Source organism: Nilaparvata lugens, chromosome 3 (genome assembly GCF_014356525.2).
Source record: "Nilaparvata lugens isolate BPH chromosome 3, ASM1435652v1, whole genome shotgun sequence".
NCBI classification, from domain to species: Eukaryota; Metazoa; Arthropoda; class Insecta; order Hemiptera; family Delphacidae; genus Nilaparvata; species Nilaparvata lugens.
The window spans coordinates 54,274,455-54,295,454 of record NC_052506.1 but is presented as its reverse complement, the minus strand read 5'-3'; the positions used below and the strand labels follow the sequence as shown (position 1 = coordinate 54,295,454).

The 21,000-nt window shown below is 32.6% G+C and overlaps 1 protein-coding gene across 2 annotated transcripts in view; it reads left to right on the top strand.

Annotated features, from left to right (window-relative positions):
- Positions 1-14: 14 nt before the first annotated feature.
- The window catches only part of LOC111058657 (HBS1-like protein), a 55,543-nt gene continuing 34,557 nt past the window's right edge, over positions 15-21,000 (top strand). For both annotated transcript variants that reach the window (XR_005570800.1, XM_039424031.1), the window contains exon 1: positions 15-90. Coding sequence is in view for 1 of the 2 variants with exons in the window: in XM_039424031.1 (XP_039279965.1) it covers positions 30-90 (61 nt within the window). In the remaining variant the exon portion in view is untranslated. The remainder of the gene's footprint in view (positions 91-21,000) is intronic.

The window sequence follows — 21,000 nt, the reverse complement described above, 5'->3', positions numbered from 1 at the left end:
TATATTTCTAATCTGATTGCATTTGTTTCATGTTTGTTTGGCGTGTGTCGCAATGGTCGATTCGGCAACTATGTGGATTGCATGTGGAAGGTAAGATGATTTCGAAATCTTGCCAAGTAATAGTGATGATATTAGTAAGCAAGTAAAGGAAGTCAATGTTGCTGATCAAAGTAAGCGGCGTATGTCAACGGCTGAGCGAATTTCAGCCTCTGTTCTACCTGACAAACGTGTTCAGTCAAAGATAAGCAATCAAATCCCAATAGATATTGTAGAAAGCAAAGTACCGCTGACAAATGGAACTGTGTTTTCGCCCTCTCGCGCTTCGGGGCTCTCCTCCTTGAAAGCTCTCAAAATGAAGCACAAGCAGCAATCCAGTGTAGAAATGAGTCGTACACCTGAAAAATTGACAAATTTAGATATTTTTGAGGAAAAAGTGGTTGAAAACCATGTCGCTATTGCAAAAAGTGCTTTAGAAAGTAGTAGGGTATGTAGTAGTTCTACTGGGGCTGCAAGTAGTGCTGACTGTGGAAAAGTGTCGTCTGACAGCGCACCACGATCGGTGTGCACTCCAGGTAGGAATTCATCGTTGGCAGCACTAGCCAAACGCTGTCGCAACCCAAGCGATCGCCGCCAGCCACCTATTTTCTCTCTTGATAACGCACTTCCTCAAAATTCTTCTGTTGTGTCTAACAACAGTGATTCCCTTCCATTGAAATTTGAAAAAATGAGCGTTGATGAAACTAAAGAACCTACAAAACCAGTCAATTGTTCGGAAAATGAAACCGAACCCAATGTGAAAGGCGCCGTTCTTATAGATTTAATGGCGGCACTGCAATCTCCGTCAGACGAGAGGCAACCGGCTCTTGATGAGCCAGATAGTTCGCTTAGTCCACAATCAAATCTACATTTTAAATCAGAAGATATTAAAAATAACATATTTACAAATTTTGCGAGAGTAAAAAGCGAGTTCCAAACCATCTCTTGTTCTCCTTTTGGTGAAATAATCTGCAAGACATTTGTGAATGACTGCAAAGAGTTTGTCTTTGCACCAGAAGCACTTGATAGTGAAGTTCAACGCTTTGCCTTCGACGTATTATCACCTGACGATGAAATTCTTAAATTTCGCAAAAATTGGGGATATTCAAATAACTAGGTTTTTAAAATCCTGTACTCATATTTTTATAAATAGTTGGGAAATTCTTAATCTTGTGAACAAGAAATGTAATATTTCGAATTAAATTAGAAATAATGTTTGAGAAAGGTTCAAAATTTTTATGTGATTTCACTAGAAACGTTGTTTTTCATTGTTTAAGCCTATCCAATGAGACTATTTGGTGAGTTAAGTAATGAAAAAGTTCGTTACACGGTTTTTTTACCAAACAATTGGATTTACGAATCAGCTTCAATGATAGAATAGAAAAAATTGAAAAGAAGCCTGCCAAAATGATCTCTATAATTGAGGCACTCTTGTAGCCTAGCCGGGAAATGTTATTAACTTTTTTAAGCTTGTCTGTAATTATTGCAGCTCTATTGTTCACAATTATTTGTTCAGCTCTTCAATGTTTATGTGTAGATTTGTTGGAAAAACTTATGTTTCGGTGACCAAATAGAAGGAAATCACAATCAGCTGAATTGAGTGAGCAAGGTTGTTGAAGGATTTCCAAAAAATAACAAAGACTCTACCTTTTGTCCATCCCGATTGACTCATTTAAATGCTTTTGATTCATTTTTGAGATATTTGTTAACGAACATTGAACCAATCTAAAAACGAATAGTGAACGAGATAAAAGTAATGCCTATTGCCACGCTGGAAGAAGTCAAGCAAAATTTTAAAGCTACTCTGCAAGAATATCTCATCGGCAATGGAAGTCATTTGGCAGGAAAAATATGTTTTTCATATTCTATCTAAAATTTTTATCAATTTACTTTTAAATGCTTGGTAGAAAAGCATGAAAACCGTTCTACAATTGATAATTTATCAATTCATCCTGTTTTATTGCTTTAATCAACAGTTACCGGTACCATCAGAAGAAGCTAATGAATTGTTTCAATCATTTTACCTTAATAAATAAATATTATTATTATTTATTAATCAATTTACCTTGATATTATTATTTTTCACAAGTAATATATTATCTCATAGCCAACTTAAAAAAAACTTGAAAAATCTTCTGACTGATACAGAATAGGCTGTCTGATGAAAATAGTTATTGAGTTCCGCATTCTGGTTAATGATATTTTATTGCCAATAAATCAGAACTGTATTACCGATACTTGAGTTTTCACCTTTTAGTATTGGGGTAAGGCCTACCTCCTGGATAGCCAGCTCTAACAACTTGCTCTGTGGTCATCTTCCACATCGATCATCTTCATGCTGATCGATGGTGATTATTAGTTACAAAGGAATTCATAAATTCGTTTACTAAAAGAGAAGAACTATTAATAGTAGACTGTTTAGTCCACGTAGTAATTGTAGATTACAATTCGTTATAAAAACAGAACAAAAATATTTTTATTAAAATTATTATTTCTTCTAAAAATGTTGATAACTTGAAATATATCAAATATTAATATTGATACTGTATATTCTAATATTGAAAATTATAATATTTAAAATTACAATTCATAATAAAATATAATTTAGATTGATTGTACCGTATTGAAATTGAACAAATCGAATTTTATTGATAATTAATGAAACAAAATAAACTAAGTACCAAAATTGAATGAATAAATAAAAATACATCCAAATAGATAACAACCAAATCTATTATAAAAAAAATCATCTAAAAAGTTAAAATAAAGCAAACGCTCTTAATAAATTTTAAAATATTACTCAGAATATTCTAATAAATTTGAACTAAACGTGGACGATCTTAATAAATTTTAAAATATTTTACTCAGAATATTCTAATTAATTTGAACTAATTGTGAATTTCTATACACTTTTTCTCAAATAAATAAGTAACCAAACACATTTTAATAATTACAATGAAGTAAGATCGTGGAGTTTTCCAGCCCTTTTTTTGTAATCGGTGAGTAAAACTGGATGCATGAACCAGCTGAAATATCAACGACTCTTTTCAATTGAAATTCTAAATCTGAAGTGTGATTAAAAAGAGGGGAGCAACTCATAAATTAAAATTTCCATTCAAACCATCAATTTGGTGTTCAATAACATCAAATTTCAGTTACAGATTATGTTCTTTTTATTCCATCTATACTCTAATTCTCTAACCAAACATGTAGTCATACAATAACCTTTTTGAAATCAGTGTGCGAAACCTAATGGAACACATAATAAAGGAGGAGTTCATTCTCAAAATGATCTTGGTCCATCTTTTATCATTTATGGAAAATCAATAAAAACGTTTCATGTGGAAAAATATGATCACTTCGAAATTATTTTTGAATTATTCTTTGAACTTGTATTAGCCTTTTTGCAAAATATAATCTTAAAATCAACTCTTTTTATCAATCAAATTAGTTTGGAAATGGGACATTGTGAAACCAAAAAAACTTGGTCATAGAAAATTTCTAAAATAAAAAAAATGGACAAAGGATTTTTTGTTTCAAAAACTAAGTGAATGTGAGTATTGGAAAAAGTCATGTTTTATTTACAGAAATATAATTTTTTTTGAACGATGTAAACTTAAATTCATACATTCTTCACAAACAGTGAAGTTATAAAAATTAAATTGTCTACTACAGTATGCAGCTTATGTTTATATTTATGTTTTTGAAGGGACGGATTCAATTTGGGGCTTAAAAAAGTTACTGCTCCGGGAGTAGATGGAATCTATTCAAAATGTCCGATAGAAAATTCTTCAGCAATATGTGACCCGTTGAAGCATATTATAAGTCTTTGCTTCCAACAGGGGTATTTTCCAGATGAAATGAAAATAGCTACAGTTATTCCTCTCTATAAGGGTGGTAGTAGGACTGAACTTGGTAACTATCGTCCTATCTCCCTACTCTCAAGTATATCCAAAGTAATTGAAAAGTGTGTAAAGTCGAGGCTGGTATCCTATTTGGAAAAACACAACATTTTGTTCAGTAATCAATATGGATTTCGAAAAGGTATGAGTACATCCGATGCAATTTTTAGAGTAACTAGAGAAATTTCGAGCAAATTAGATAATGGGGACAAATGCTTAGGAATATTTCTGGTTTTACAAAAAGCATTTGACACAGTTGACCATAGAATTCAATAAAAATAATTCGATAAAATGGAAGCAATAGGAATAAGAAGTATTGCATTGTCATTCTTTGAATCATATTTAAATTGTAGAAGACAAAAAGTTAGGCTTGATAAAAAGACAAGTGGACTATTAAATGTGAATATTGGAGTTCCACAAGGAACAGTGCTTGGGCCAGTTTTGTTCTTAATATACATAAATGATTTATTAAATATAAATCTAGGGAATTGCTCCTTGTACTCTTTTGCGAATGACACAGTTGCTATAGTTTGGGGGGAAACTTGGCCAATCACCTTCCAGAGAGCTAATAAATGCTTTGATGTTATCAAGTCCTGGTTAAAGAATAGTCTCCTACATTTGAATATTCAAAAAACTAGATTTCTTCCCTTTTCATTGTCGTCCTCTGGATTGCCTCCAGATAATACTGACTGTAAACTAGTATCACATAATATAAATTGTGCCAGTCCATACTACAGCTGTAGATGTCCTACATTAGAGAAAGAAAATGAAATAAAATATTTAGGTGTAGTATTGGATGTACATTTACGGTGGAGCTCGCAAATTTCATACATGTCATCTGTTCAAAACTTAGAAAATTAATTTATAAATTCGTTCAATTAAGGAATGTCCTTCCTATCTATCAATTAAGAATGGTATTCTTGGCACTGATACAGTCAATTATCTGCTATGGTATTGTATCCTGGGGAAGTTGTGGGAGTTCAATTTTGCAACCTCTCATAATTCTTTATAAAAGAATAATAAAAATATGTTTAAAGAGACCCATAAGATATCCAACCGAAGTATTGTATAGAGATTTTGGCGTTTTTAGTGTTGATACCCTATTTGAAATAAATCTTTTGAAGTTTGTGTATTCAAGACGTTCAGAGTTTCCAGTTATGGATGAACATGTATATTCCACTCGTCGAAATCTTGCTAATAAATTAAAAAGAACCCTTCACAAGAAGTATAGTGGCCTCCTTACATGCTTTTGCTAAGGGACCACGACTTTTCAATAAACTGCAATCAGATATATCAGATGCACCCAGTTACAATTTGTTCAAGAATAGACTTAACAGCTTCTATGAAGAAACACGTTTAATAGAGGTGTGATATTATTTACATTTTTTTGCTGTCTTCATTCAAATCTAGGCATGTTTTTTTTTACTTATTTTTTTTCTGGGTAATTTATTGTTAAAGATTCATAATCCCATCTTGTGAAAAGCACACTGATTATTGTATAAAATTTACTTTATTGTTTGATACCTCAAAATTGTTATTGTATTATAATTAAGTTGACTCAACTAGAAAGCGAGACATCCCTCAACACAGGTTTAGCCTAAAGAGGGATGCACTGTGTTTTTTTTCTGTTACATGCTTAATATTATTATCTATGTTCAATTATTATGCTTAAGGTATGTATTTGTATTACCAATTGTAATGTTCAACCATTATGTTTAATGTATGTATTTGTATTACCAATTATTGTAAAAATGCAGTGAAATAAACGAATTATTATTATTATTATTATTATAAAATCCAAAGGTTCAAAGAACCTCACACGTCAACCGAAGCTTATTGTGTGTCCCAAAGTATGTTATTTAGGCAAACCAACTCTCGTGTCCTTTACAAGGTCCAGGAGTTTCTTCCCTATACCAACATCCCATTTCTCACCTGGTTGCTTACAGCCAAACAGAGCCCTTCTTCTAGCTCCAAGACTTTTGCAATCCAGTATGATATTATGCTTGGCAGTCTCTTCAGACTGATTACAACGCCTACACATCTGGCTTTAATTTCCAATTGTGTAAAGATGTTTTCCTACAGTTACCTTGAAAAGTGGCCATTCCTGCACTGATTACAGAACGCAAAGAATCACTTTTCCGCTCTAGTGCGGGAAAAAATTTTTCTGCACTCCAGATTTTCAACATGGCAACACAAAATAGTTGGTGGGTTATATGGAGGATTAGTGCACGAAAACAAAAATTAAGTTGGTAACAATGACTGTGGTTAGATTTAGATGAGAATCATTTCAATGGCTACCCTACATTTATGATAAAATCCCAATCTAGAAATCCAAAACAAGAATAATGACCGTTCGTTTAAATAATTACCGTTCGAAATCCATTTCAATAAAATTAATAAAATAACATTAGAATATACTACAATAAAATATTTTCTGTTGTCTATGTTATTTTATAAATATTTTTTAGTTTACTTATAGTATTTTTCGGTAATTCTAGTTAATCATAATTATGAATATCTGAATACTGTTTTTAGCTGGAAGAAAAAACGAAGTTAGGTACGATTCTTCCCGCTAGGTCGCGCGCTTGTCGGTTCAGCCATTTTGCAGTCATCCAAACCAGCTTTTGGCGTGAATTTTGAATGCGAATTTTTTGTTTTATCTGTATTTTCTCTGATTCTTGAATGAATAAAAATGAGAACTTTGGCTGAAAATTTTCAACTTCAATTGGATTATTAATTTTTAAATGAATTAAGATTGTTATTAATAACAGCATCACACACACAAACATTTGATGGATTTCAGCCATCATTTTATCCATAATTACCCACTTTTCATATTCAATGGTAACTGTAGGAAAAACTTAATGTGAAATACGTGCGCAAAGTTCCTCTGCTGCACTCAAGAAGCCATTCCGCCCTCGCCTACGGCTCGGGCGTAAACGTTTCTTTCGGTGCAGCAAACTGTCACTTTGCGCACTAGTTGCACAAATAACTATTCCAGTTATCAGGACAATCAACTGCTTGACCTTCTCTCTACCCAGACTCACCAGCCAGCTAGTGAAGCGAGGGCTTGCGTCTGCCATCAGCCATTTGCCAAGTGCTTGACCAGGGCGACCCTGCCATTGCTGGTGATGTAAGTCCCTGGACCATTTACTTATTGCTGCTTGATCAGGAATGTGACTTTAAACTTGATTTTTCTGACAATCAAAAGACATGGTTTTCTCTTCCTTATTCTTTTCTCGTAACGATGAGAAAAAATTACTCCTCTTCATAATGATAATAATAATAATAATAATAATAAAGTTTATTCCTTTAAGTATACAGAATATACAATTGGAAACGTCAGCCATAAAATAAATTAAGATCAATTAAGATCTAAAAAAATAATCACGTCAATTCCTTAAATTCTATGTACTATTAATAATACAAATATTACTTTCAAGTATAATGTCAATAGGAAATATAAACATATATTCAGAAATAATTGTTAAATATCCCTTCATCCATATTAAAATACTCAGCTAATGAATAAAGAGGATTTTCCGTTAGAAGCATTTTTAATCTATTCTTGAAGGCTTTTATTGTCACATTGATGGGTAGCTTGTTGAATATTTTTAAAGAAACTAACTTTGAACTTTTCTGAACTCTATTAAGTCTGGTATAGGGCACATCAATGTGCTGCCTATTTCTTGTATAATGGTGGTGAATATTTTCCCTACATATAAACAAATTCATATTTTTATTTACATTTACGGCCAACATAAGAACAAAAAAGCTATAAACAGTCATTATCACTTGATTGATGAACAATGGCTTGCAGTGCTCCAAGTAGTCAGCATTGGAAATAGTTCCTATTGCCTTCTTTTGAAGCAGTAGGATTTTATGAGTATCAGGAGAACACCCTCATAGAGAGAGACCATACGAAAAAGTACTTTGAAAGAAAGCAAAGTATGTCATCCTAAGGTAATTTTTAGGAACACATTCCTTCAATCTTCGTAGGAGATACAAAACTCGATTCAGCTTAGAACATACATAATGAATATGAGGGCCCCATGTTAGTCTTTGGTCGAGGTGTATACCAAGAATCTTCACATTCCTCTCATCCTCAAACGTAAGATGATTTCTTGTGTCTTTCCACTATTGAGAAGCAAGTTATTTGCCCTGAACCATAGGCTCACTTGTTCTTGACAAGTAGACATCTTTTCTCTCAGAGTTGCAAAGTCAGAATCGGTCGAGAGCATGGATGTGTCATCTGCATAGCAAACTATTCTTGAATCAGTGCTGAAACCTGCATCATTCATCATCACAATAAATGGCAATGGTCCTAATATTGAACCTTGTGGTACTCCCTGAGGTACATGGCAAGGCTTGGAAAATTCTTTATTGACATTGACAGTTTGTTTACGCTCACTCAAATACGACTTTATCAGCTTGAGGGACTTTCCATGCACGCCTAGATGATGCAATTTTTTCAGCAAAATGTCATGGCTTACAACATCATATGCTTTACTTAAGTCATAAAGCACTAGGCCTGCATAACGTATAGAATTGAAGCAGTCCATAATATCTTCGACAATGGAGCTAACCGCACCAATAGTTGATCTGCCCGCCCTATAACCAAACTGGGTATCTGAGAGTAGGCCATTACTCTTCAAATATTCATATAGTTGAGACCCAATTATATATTCAAAAATTTTGCTAAAAATTGGAGGGATAGATATTGATCTAAAATTCTCAGGTTGATCCTTGCAACCTTTTTTATAGATGGGTACTGTTCTAGAATGTTTGAGAACTGCCGGAAAGACTGACTCATTCATACAAGCATTAAAACATGATGTTAAGGGGTGAATGAATAATTGAACAATTGAATGAATAACCGCTTTGATCAATGAGCTAGATATATTATAGATATCATTACTAGTTGTAGATATTTCATTTTCGAGACAATGGCAAGAACCTGCTCAACTGATGCCTCTCTTAACTCAAATCTTGAATCAGATCTAGGGGAAAACTCCAACAAGTTGATTGCTGATATTTCTGGTGCGGTAATACTAATGTTAATCTGCTCTATTGCTTCTAAAAAATATTTATTGACCGCATCAGGAGAGACTGATGTTTTCCATTGTTGATATGGATTTGAACTTTTTCTAATGATTTTCCAAGCAGCTGAGCATTTGTTGCTTGCCGACTAACATTGGTATACCTATAACATTGGTATTCAGTTTAGATGCTTTCAATTCAGATCTATAGATTCCTCAAATTTCGATAATTAAGTTTTTCATTTTCTGACCCAAAATTCTTGTATTTATTGTAAGCGATGAGTAACGCATTCCTGAGACCACTCAAAGCAGGCGATAGTTTCATCTTACTAATTTTGTAATTGTTGGGCTTCCTACTTTTCAAAGGAAAACAACACTTGAAAAACTCATAAAATGTATTGAAAAAGGTTTGAAAATTGTCTTCAGCTGATTTGTGAATGAGAATACTAGACCAATCCCTACCATAGAGTTGAGAACGCAGATGATTGGTTCCCTCCGTAGTTATTGCTCTTAAACTGTAGGACTTACCGGCTTTCAAGCTATTACATGTATTATCCACACCCAAGTTCAAATGTTGGACTTTATATTAAAGCATATAGCATCATGGTCTCCGAGCATGATAGACTCAACAGCCACCTCAAACAAATCAGGATGCAAGTCAGTTGCTACATTATCTAAACAAGAATTCATTTTTGTTGGCTCGAAGTTACTTAAATACAGGTTATAAGATTTGAGAAAATTCACCAACTCAGTTCTTCTAGAATCAACAGACAATATGTTTACATTATAATCACCTCCTATTATGAAATGATGATCATGCACGTATTTAGTTAATGATACAATAATCAGTCTATCTAATGTATTAAAAAAGATCTATAAAGCGCTATGACAATTATTTTCAAATTTTTATTCCTAACAGCAACAAACTCATGGTTGATTTCATCTGTATATGTGGTTACATCGATTTCTTTGGAACTATTTATACATCGGTCAGCAATAAAAATAGCCACACCACCATTTTTAGAATTCACTCGGCAGAAGGCAGAAGTCATTCTGAATGAATGGGTTTGCTTCCTCCCGTCAAATACACATTTTTCGGATCGATTCAATTACCAGTTGACTGAGACTACGCAAACGTCGATTTTGTTCGTAAATTCGGAAATATTTTGAGAGTCTTCTTTTAAAAAAATTTTGTAGAACCTGGCTGGAAATATGTACCAAATCTGAAAATTTTCTGTTCATTTGCTCTTTATAAAAGCTGAGAAAATTTCGATTTCGAGCGTATCCTTGGCTTAGTTCTCAAGTCCTTCAGCAGCAACACCTTACAACATTGTAGACCTTAGTTGAAACATGTACCAAATATGAGCAATTTCTGAGCATTATGACAAAATTTCTTGATCCTAACTGAACTTCTGTACCAAATTCAAACATTTTCTCTCCATTACCTCTTGAAAAAATGTGAGAAAACGCTGGTAAGCGCTACGGAACGCTAGGAAACTGCAGTAAAACCGTGTATCTTTGGCGCAATTCTGAAGGCCTCTTAAGACAAAATTTCTAGCCCCTATCTGAACTTCTGTACCAAATTTGAGCATTTTTTGCCAATGCAAAATGAACATGCTGAGAAAACGCTGAAAAACGCAGATTTTGGGCGTATCTTAGGAATTTTTTTCAAACCCGCTCTTAGTGCTCCTCTAGAAGGCCGACTGAACATACATGCCTAATTTGAACGTTTTTGGTTCAGTAAATTTTTTGTTCCGTTGATTATGAATGAGTGAATGAATCAGTGCCATTTCGCATCTATATATATAGATTCGCTGGGCAGTACACGCTGTATCTCTAGCTTGAATTTTGAAGTCATATTATATGTACCGTACTTCGAGCATTCATCAACTGCTAGACTCCCAAAACTGAAGTTGTACTCTCTTGTGAACATATAAAAGAAGTATGAATAGGGAGCACTTCAAGTTTATCTGAAGAGCTCTCATCATATTATTTATTGTGTAGTTTCATGATTGAAAGTCAACTTTCTAGTTGATGCTCGGCAATAATACTTTCTCAAGGAAACCATTTTTCCAATGATTGATTACACCGCAGCTTTTTATCGACAAAACGATGTGGTCACTCCCATGGCTCTTGGTAGTTACGTAGGGCTCCACTCGTAAAATGTAAACTCGTAAACTCGATTAACTTGTTTTTCACTGATACTCAATATTTATTTTAACAAGAGCTTTCCTAGCAAATCTTCACAAGTTTCGTTTTATTTTCAGTATATTTTGGTATAAAAAACGTATTTATATTTTTCTTTAACATTTCCGCTCACCTCGAGGTCTGGTACGTTTGGGACACGTTTGGTGTTTATATTTCCGAATAAAATTGTCCTCTTATTTTTTCTCATCTGAGTAAACTGCTTGATGAAATTTTCGAATATCTTGCGAGCTTTCATGACATCTTAGTGAATTCCAGCATGTTTGCATTGAGGAAGTTTGCGCAAGTACTTAGAAAGAAGAATATCGTTTGCGTTTTTCTCAAGATCGATCGAGTATTTTTGTCCTTTACCCTTTTCACATGGCACAACGACACTATTAACATCGTCCATTTCGAGAAATAGTATATTAAGTTACTCATTTATTACTGTTCTACGTGAATATAGCTCAATATACCAGAAATAATAATAATAATAATTGAATCACTACAGAGCAGTCCCAATACACCACTTCTAGAAAAATGTAGAAACAAACCTTTTGTTGGTATTCTTTATTTTGATTGCTACAGTAAACAGCAGGGCTCCTTCTGTTGAAAATATTAAAGAAACATAGAGCAATAATATGGAATTATTATCATTTCAGTTTGCAGACTTCTCTTCTCTATTTTTTCTTCGTTGAAATTCTGCAGGTATTTCTCTCTTGTTTTTGTCCTGACGGTTCCAATAAATGAGAAGTTTTATGTAAGTAAGTACTCAGCCATGGGTATAGATGTGAATAAATAATCGCTTCTAATAGCTATACTACATCATCTTTCTTTATCTCAAATGGAATCAGCAGTATTCTATTCCTGTGCAACCCTCCACCTAGGGATGTCACTCTGTATTTTCTTTCGTTGAGCCTTTCAAGTATTCTACTAATCCTCAACAATAGTTATTGTACTTTTCACTCTAGATATACAATAGTTATTTGTAACATTAAATGATTGAACAGTGGTATCCATCATTTGTAATAAATTATTGGTGACCTGTTTGTAAAAGTAATTATTTAATCAAACATGTTCAAAAATCTTTAAGGAAGGAATTGAAACAAGTAATGACTCATGTGTACTAGCAATCAGTTCAAACATCTCGACTTACCCCTCGAATGAAACAACTAATTGAGCAAACATAGAGAAATCAATCATTTCAATTACCACATTAAAAAACATTTGAAAAAAATAAACTCGTTCTCAAAGATTTTACAAATCTAATCAGAATTGTGTTGCACTATTTCATTATTGTATTTTTTATTTAAACAAGTTATATGACAGTTTTTAAAACATAATCCAAGGCATAATTAATTTGGAATTTCTAAAATCAAAACAATATGGAAAAATAAATTGAATTTGGAACGATACCGTTATACAGTTGATGTCCATCCTGTCTGTCTCAGGAGGTAGGCGATGGAAAAGTGTGTGAAATTATTCAGAAGAAAAGTGGAAAGCTTTTTCTTCCAAATAAGTGAGATATATTCAAGAATTGAAAAATATTTCAACAAGAGAGGAGTATTCGAAAATTACATGGAATATCGAAGTGTCCCATTAGTCAATCAAAACGTTATGAGAAAATTTGCTTGTACAAGAACTTTAATACATTGAAAAAAATTATTCCAAGACAAAGAAAAGAAACTGAAGATCGACGAAATATGAGGAAGGATGTTCAACTTATGTAAAAAATTGTTTAAAAATTGAATATAATTTTATTCATCATTAATTATTATTTACTTCAAATAAATCGACTTCATCAAAGCATTACAGTTCTCAAGCGAAGATTATAGAGCATTTTGAAAATTTCTCAGAGATACTGAAAAAGTAACTCTTCAAGATAATTTATAAAATAGCTGCATTACAAAAAAATAATGAAATGAATATTTTTGTATTGGCGAACCAATCATTAAAATTAGGTCTATTTATCTCATACTATCATCATCATCATCACCACTCTCTCCCCCCAGACACAAGTCTTTTTTTTTTTTTTTTTTAAGATTACGTCCTAAAGACTCCAGTTATGGAGTATAAGACAAGTCATGTTATTACATAATAATTCTAACACTAAATAGTTCAGCCTAGTTTAGGTTTGAAAGGAATTCTTGTACACTATAAAAGGCTTTATCAACTAAATATTTTTTCATTTGTTTTTTGAAAATCTTCAAATCATCATTACTTTTCAAGATTTGAGGTAGCTTGTTATAAAATTTCCTACCAATATAATCTGGTTTTTGTTCAAATAACCTACTATTGTGACCCATTATATGATAATCTGCTCTGTTTCGCGTATTATACTCATGAACATCTGAATTCTGGATCACACCACTTGTTTTCACATGCATTACAACTTCATATACATACAAAGATGGCACAGTTAATAGACCAAGCTTTTTAAATAAAGGCCTACAAGAGTCTAACCTATTCACTTTCTCTATACATCTGAGTGCCTTCTTTTGAATCTTAAACACTCTGTCCATATTTTGTTGAGATGAATTACCCCATACTAAAATAGCATACCTAATATGAGATAGTATAAGTCCATGGTAAGCAGTTAACAGTAGTTTTTTATCATTCAGCCTAGCAAGCTGCCGCAGGACAAATACCCCAGATGATATCTTATTACATATCCTCTTAATGTAAGGATGCCATGTTAATTTCCTGTCCAATAAAATTCCCAAGAATGCTACTTTCTCTTCTTGGTCTAATTCATTTTCCTCTACAAACACATTTATTTCTCTATCCTCTACTGAATTATATTTACTTTTGAATTGTAGGAATTGACATTTCTTACTATTTATTGTTAATTGCCTTTGCTTCAAGAATTGGACAATTGACTGTACTCCAGTAAAAGCATTTATTTCTAGACTATCTAATAAATAATTGTTAAAGATAAGCGATGTGTCATCAGCAAACAACAGAGCTCTGTGATCTTTTAACTCTTTTGGTAATTGGTTCACATACAACAGAAACAGTAAGGGACCCAGAATTGAGCCTTGAGGTACTCCAGCCTGGACCTCCAGTTTTTGAGATTTAATTTTTACTATTTCATTCCCATCCACCTTGGTAAGCTCAACACACTGGTTTCTACCTATGAGATATGATTCAAACCATTTTAGTTCTATACCATTCACACCTACAGTTTTTAGTATTTCCAATAATATTCTATGGTTCACACAATCAAAAGCTTTGGATAAATCAAGAAAAATTGCGGCTGCCTTCTCACCTGAATCTATTATATCTATTAGTCTTTCAACAAGGGATACTATTGCAGTCTTAGTAGATTTCCCTTTCTGGAACCCATGCTGTTCATCACATATGAAATTAATTTCTTCCAGGTGCATCAATAACCTATTTAAAACTACTCTTTCAAAAATTTTACTACTTATTACTGCAATCACGTCCATGACTGGACGTCAGTAGCAGAACTCTCCCTTTCCTATCTTTATTTCCCTCAGCTATATTTTTGGTTGCTGTCTTCAAAACCTCACTGTACGTTTTATTTCGACCATTTTCAGAGCATTTCCCATCATTTAGGTTAGATTCTATTTTTTTGCATTTGGACGGAGGTTCTATCATACATTTAGTATTATCAAATTTAGATTTTAGTTTCTTTATTTCCTCCGACATTAGACTACATTGATTTTTTAGATTTAGTATTTCTTTTTTATGGTCTTCATCTTGTAATTTTATAATCAGTTCCAAAGATTTAATTTCTTCTACCATCCCTAACCTTTCTTCCTCAGACGTTTTTAGAGTTACTTCTAATTGGTTTTTTAAATTAGTGTGGCTACTTTGTAGTTGAGCAACTTTTTCGGCTAAAGTAGTTTGAAGAACTGGGGTTTTTGGTTTTGGCGTTTTTGAATTTTGGTTTTGGGAACGCGTAAGTACTCTCGCTATGTTTACATTTCTATTATTAACCTTCGGTGTTTTACTTGAGCTCATCTTCCTATCTAAGAAATTATATTACTTGCAATAATAATAATTGATTTATAAATGATAGGATTTTAATTTGGTTATAATTTTAGTCAAGTAAACTATCTATGTTTATTTTTAAATCTTGAAAACCTAACCTCAAACTAACCTCTAAACGGTGTTTGGCTTATTAAAATAGAATTAAAAATTAAAATCTAAAACAAAATGATAAAACGTGATCAAGAAACAATTAATAATGAAATAAACACAAAATTAGGTACTTATCCGTGACTATTTATAACACAAAATCTTCCAAAACCCAGGAGCAAAATTATGTAGGACTTTCATTCACAACCTCTCAAGGTCAATTGCAGGGCAGATGCAGGCATCATCCGCAGTAGAAGAACTTTTTCCTGGTTATTCACTTTCCAGTGCTTCACTGCTGGAAAAACTGTTTTCAAGTCAGGAAACCACGGATTCGCCAAATATGTTAACATACCGAATAGCGAGTGCTCACACATTTCCAAATTATGCGTCAAATAGAGAAATTAGATGTACGAAACGATTATCTATAATATTTAGAGCTTCATGGATGGTTCAGATTTATTTTGAAAGCGTTTATTCATGAATCATATACGTGTACATCAAATTGTTTCATCAATTGTTATTGATAGTCATAATTGATAATTAATTACCTATTAACCCCGTACCTCACTCCATTAATATATTTATTTAAATTCCGATTTCCCTCAGGTTCGATTTTGTTGTTATTATAGCTATTCATGTTCTTCATAAACTTACTCTATACCTAAATTAAATGTTAGTTTATGAAAATACTATGCATAGTTCTATTTTTGTATGTAAAGTGTAATACTATTAGTCAATTGCAATAGGCGTAAGCCTTGAAATAATAATTATCAATAAAAATCTTATTCTGAATGTCACATTTTTTTATTGGTTTTGATGTAAAGGTTGTAACACTCTCCAGATAAGAATAAATATTGGTTTAATATCGATGTCTCATAAGTGAGTTGTAATATACAATATAAAAAAGTCAAAATGGTCAAAACAACATATCTTCTTCCCTAGATTTATTATAGTCTATATTCTTCAGCGCAGGGTGCACATAAGCTTTTAAATGTTAATCGTGATAAATTCCACAAGAAACAATCTAATAGAAGCCCTCGTTTCAAAAAAGACCTTCTCTGATTGGTTCTGTAACGTTATTTTTGACGTCACATGTGCCCTGCTTGGTCGCAGTCGGTAGAGCAAAGATTTTTGAATAGATTTAATATTTTTGTGACTCCTTAAAGAAAAGTACCACCAGTTTCTTACCAGCTCTTCTAGGAGCTCAAACAATTCTCTGCTTTCAATGGATGCAAACGTCAGCCGCTTTAACAGTTCATAGTTCTTATGACTGATTTGGTTGACTTCACAAATATAGATGCAGGAGAGGTAGATACATATAAGGGCTCTGATTTTTGTACTAGACAATATGGCATCGTCACCAATGCCACTCCCCACCATCTGACAATTGGTCAGCAATGTAAGATGATACCGAACGGAATCAAAGGCGATACTCTATCAGAATACCTTATTAATATTCTATTAATTTGTGTTGCTGCTGCAACTTAATACCATGACCCTTGAGTTCCTCCAAATCGGATGTGATGGTCCTGAACAATTCAAATAAATCTTGTGAACGTATTATTTCCAAAGATTTAATAATCAATGCTGTATATTGCAGATTTATCCAACTTATTTGGTGAAGAATATAGTTCATTGATAATTTAAATAATAGGCCAATACTGGTAATAAAATAGACTATAACAAGAATGGTCATGCATGAAGATAGGATAATAAATAAAGGGTACACCATTCAACAAATAAAAATATATAATTACACGAAAATATCAACGAGCAATAATAAAAAATAGAGCAACAAAAATAAAAATAATATGAGAATATATATATATATATATATATATATATATATATATATTATATATATATATATATATATATATATATATATATATATATATGTATGTATGTATGTATATATATATATATATATATATAATATATATATATATATATATATATATATTGAAAAATATCACAGATAGCTCACTAAAAGATTTTACTTTGCTTATCAGCATCAATTAATATCATGTGCTTCCTTAATCAGCATATATACTTTCAACTTATACAGCTCAGTTGTCGACTTGCTGTTGCTTGTCGAATAAAACTTATAAATCTTACTTCCAATAAATATGAAAAATATAAATATTAAAATATATCTCAGGGCTTGAGTTCAGCCTCTGGTGGAAATCAGATAAATCAATTTATCCTATGAACATGAGCTTCATAAAAATTCCAATAAATTACTTATAAAAAAGATATATGAGTGAGCATATATAATAATTCAAATATTAATAAATTCCATCTGTGCATATTTAAATCTCATAAATAGTTCTTAAGAATATTCCCTTTTCGTTTTAATATTTGCGCAAGTTTCGATATTAATTTTAATATTTAAATAACCCTTCGACAAGCTAGCTTTATTTAATTGTGATTTACTAGTAGCACTGAGAGCCCTCCTTAATAACTTTTCAAATAAACTCATGTGTCGATTTTTCACAATTATGATGGCAATTCAGATTCGTTTCGGTGTCCTAGGCCTTTTCTGGTGAGCTGCTGTCATCTTCTCCAATGGGATGATTTAAATTTAATGACTCCTGTCATACTACAACCTCACTGAGTCTTATGAAATTTAATTTTTAATTATTCAAACAACTTTAAATTTTCAATGTAAAATTATTCAAAAAGGGATCTAGTCTTGTGCTCTCAAAATTGGTGGCATCCCTGATGACCTCTGGCAAGCAAGTCAGTATGGATCTTCCCCCTATTCTTTTACAACCATACTTCTGACTTTTCAATTTACATAAAATTTAAATAATATCCACTCTCATTGGTGGATTTAAAATATTCCGCTATGACGTAATTTAATACTGTCAAATAATTCATACAAATATATTACTATCTATTGAGTGAATATTTTAGTCTTAAACTCTTATTTTACATTTGTTACATATAAATCTATACACTCTATAAAGATTACAATCTTTTATTATTTATATAAATAATATGTGTATATTTTAAATTGAATCGTTTTTAGCGCTGGTCAAATACCACATTGCGATTGGTACATCCCAAAACTGCATCATGTATCATTGCGCTGATTAAAATTACATCCCATTTCCTTTATCTTTTTGTTTTGTTTTTTACATTTTGTTCATGCTCGTTTGATATAATAAATATTTTTGTGTTTTCTTAATTGCTTTTTTGTTTACATTGACTTGGCATGCTTGCTTACTAAACCCTCTGATCATAGTCTATGCGAATGCTATTTATACGCAACTAATTTGCCACAAGGTGTCTGGCTAATTCTCAAAATATACGGCTCGACCGATTACTAAGGTCCCCGACTAGTAAATACCAAAGAACCTAACCTCAAAATATTATATATTTTATATTATTAAATAAATAGCAATAATACTTTTATTTTCATTTGGCTGTTCAAGATCATAGCCTTGAACTGTTAAAGCGGCCGACGTTTGCAGCCATCGAAAGTAGAGAATTGTTTGAGCTTCTAGAAGAGCTGGTAAGAAACTGGTGGTACTTTTCTTTAAGAAGTCACAAAAATATTAAATCTATTCAAAAATCTTTGCTCTACCGACTGCGACCAAGCAGGGCACATGTGACGTCAAAAATAATGTTACAGAACCAATCAGAGAAGGTCTTTTTTGAAACGAGGGCTTCTATTAGATTGTTTCTTGTGGAATTTAATCGTTTTAGCTTCTAGAAGAGCTGGTAAGAAACTGGTGGTACTTTTCTTTAAGAAGTCACAAAAATATTAAATCTATTCAAAAATCTTTGCTCTACCGACTGCGACCAAGCAGGGCACATGTGACGTCAAAAATAATGTTACAGAACCAATCAGAGAAGGTCTTTTTTGAAACGAGGGCTTCTATTAGATTGTTTCTTGTGGAATTTAATCACTTCTAACAAGATCTAACAATTTCTAACAAGATCAATGTAATTTTATTTGTTGTTAGATATTTTCTATTTTTTTATTATGGCTTAAAGTTGGAAAAATGCTATTCTTCAAATTCGAATTCAAATTTTGAACCGTTTTTTCTAGATTTAACAGCATGCATCAAGTGATGATCCTAAAGGGTAAAATCACCTGATTATTGCATTATTTTCGGTAGCATATAGCCTAAATCCTATATAAAATATTAATCGTGCACTTTTACAAGATCCAACAAAATTTATTCATAGAATAATTCAAAGTAGATGAATGACAGAATTTAAAAAAATGATGGTAATCAAGTTAAATATCATGCTCACTGCTTACAGGAATTCAAAATAGCCTTCATTTCTGTTTATGCAACTTCTGCTGCCGTTTATCAAGCTTCGAGTTGCCCGTCTCACTTTGTTGGGCCGTGTCTTCATCACTTTGAACGTCAATCGAATTCTGAGAATCAGTTCCTCTCTGGTCTCTACAGGTTCTCTGTAAACAATGTACCATTGGAGTAAGATCACTTACGGGTCCACCTCGGTCAATCCACCGCCAGTATAATTGTTATCAAGCCACCCACGGACGTTTCCAGCATGATGAGGGAGGCAGCCATCCAACTGGAGCCACATATTCTGCCTCAAATTGAGAGGCACGTCTTCCATCAATTCGTGAAGCTCATTGACCAGAAAGTCCATAAAAACTTCACCATTCCTTCTTGCAGGGAAAATGAATGGTCCATGTATGTGTATTGTAGAAATTTACAGCACCAGTTCTTGTGAATGTGCTTTTATCTGTGATCTGTCCATAAAATGTTTGAAACACAATCTTGTGCTAAGATCCAACGGCATAACTGCATCCTTGGAACAGTGTCAGGTTCATTGAACTCTTGAACTGGGGTATCATAAAATGGTCGAAAGTTATTGTTCTTCAATATTCTTTGAACTATCATTCTTGAAACATCAAACTCCCAGCTGCCCGCCGGATACTGGATCGAGGATTCTGCTCGAAATACTTTAGAATAACATTCTCAAAAGCTTCACAAATTGAGACGTACCTTGAAACTGATTTTAGACCCTCACCATCTTGACATCTGTCAATCTTAAAGACGTGTTATGAGATGGGTGTTTTCGGTCAGGAAAACGTCTCCTGTATATACGATCTCTGCATCTCTTGAATTGCATCCACACTCTCCATACACCAATAACATGTTCAAGTACTCAAACAAGGTAAATTTCATGATAATGAACGCGAACACTTCTCTACTAGCCAAAGTTGAAAGCACACTGAAAACTATACTAAAAATAGGCTGAAACATACACTTCTTGTTATTTTATTTAGGATTTATGGCACAGAGAATAATGCAAGTTATTGAATAAGTCATATCATTGTAGTAGAATGTTAAAATGTGATTAAAACTTTTGAATATTGTCAGAGAAAAATCAGGTGATTTCACCCTTAGGATCACCACTTGATGCATGCTGTTTGTGAATTTCCTCATTTTGAAGGTGTTCATTACAGATATTAGCAGTTTTGAACACTTTATCATGGAACTTACCTTTTCGAATTTATACTCATTCGAAAGCTTATGAAATGGAGAAGTTTTTAAAATATTGAAACCACTATAATTACCCCTATAATTACCCGGAAAAAATTTAGAAAGAACGGTTCAAAATTTGAATTCGAATTTGAAGAATAGCATTTTTCCAACTTTAAGCCATAATAAAAACTAAAAAATATCTAACAACAAATAAAATTACATTGATCTTGTTAGAAATGTCTTTCTCTTTCCAACAAT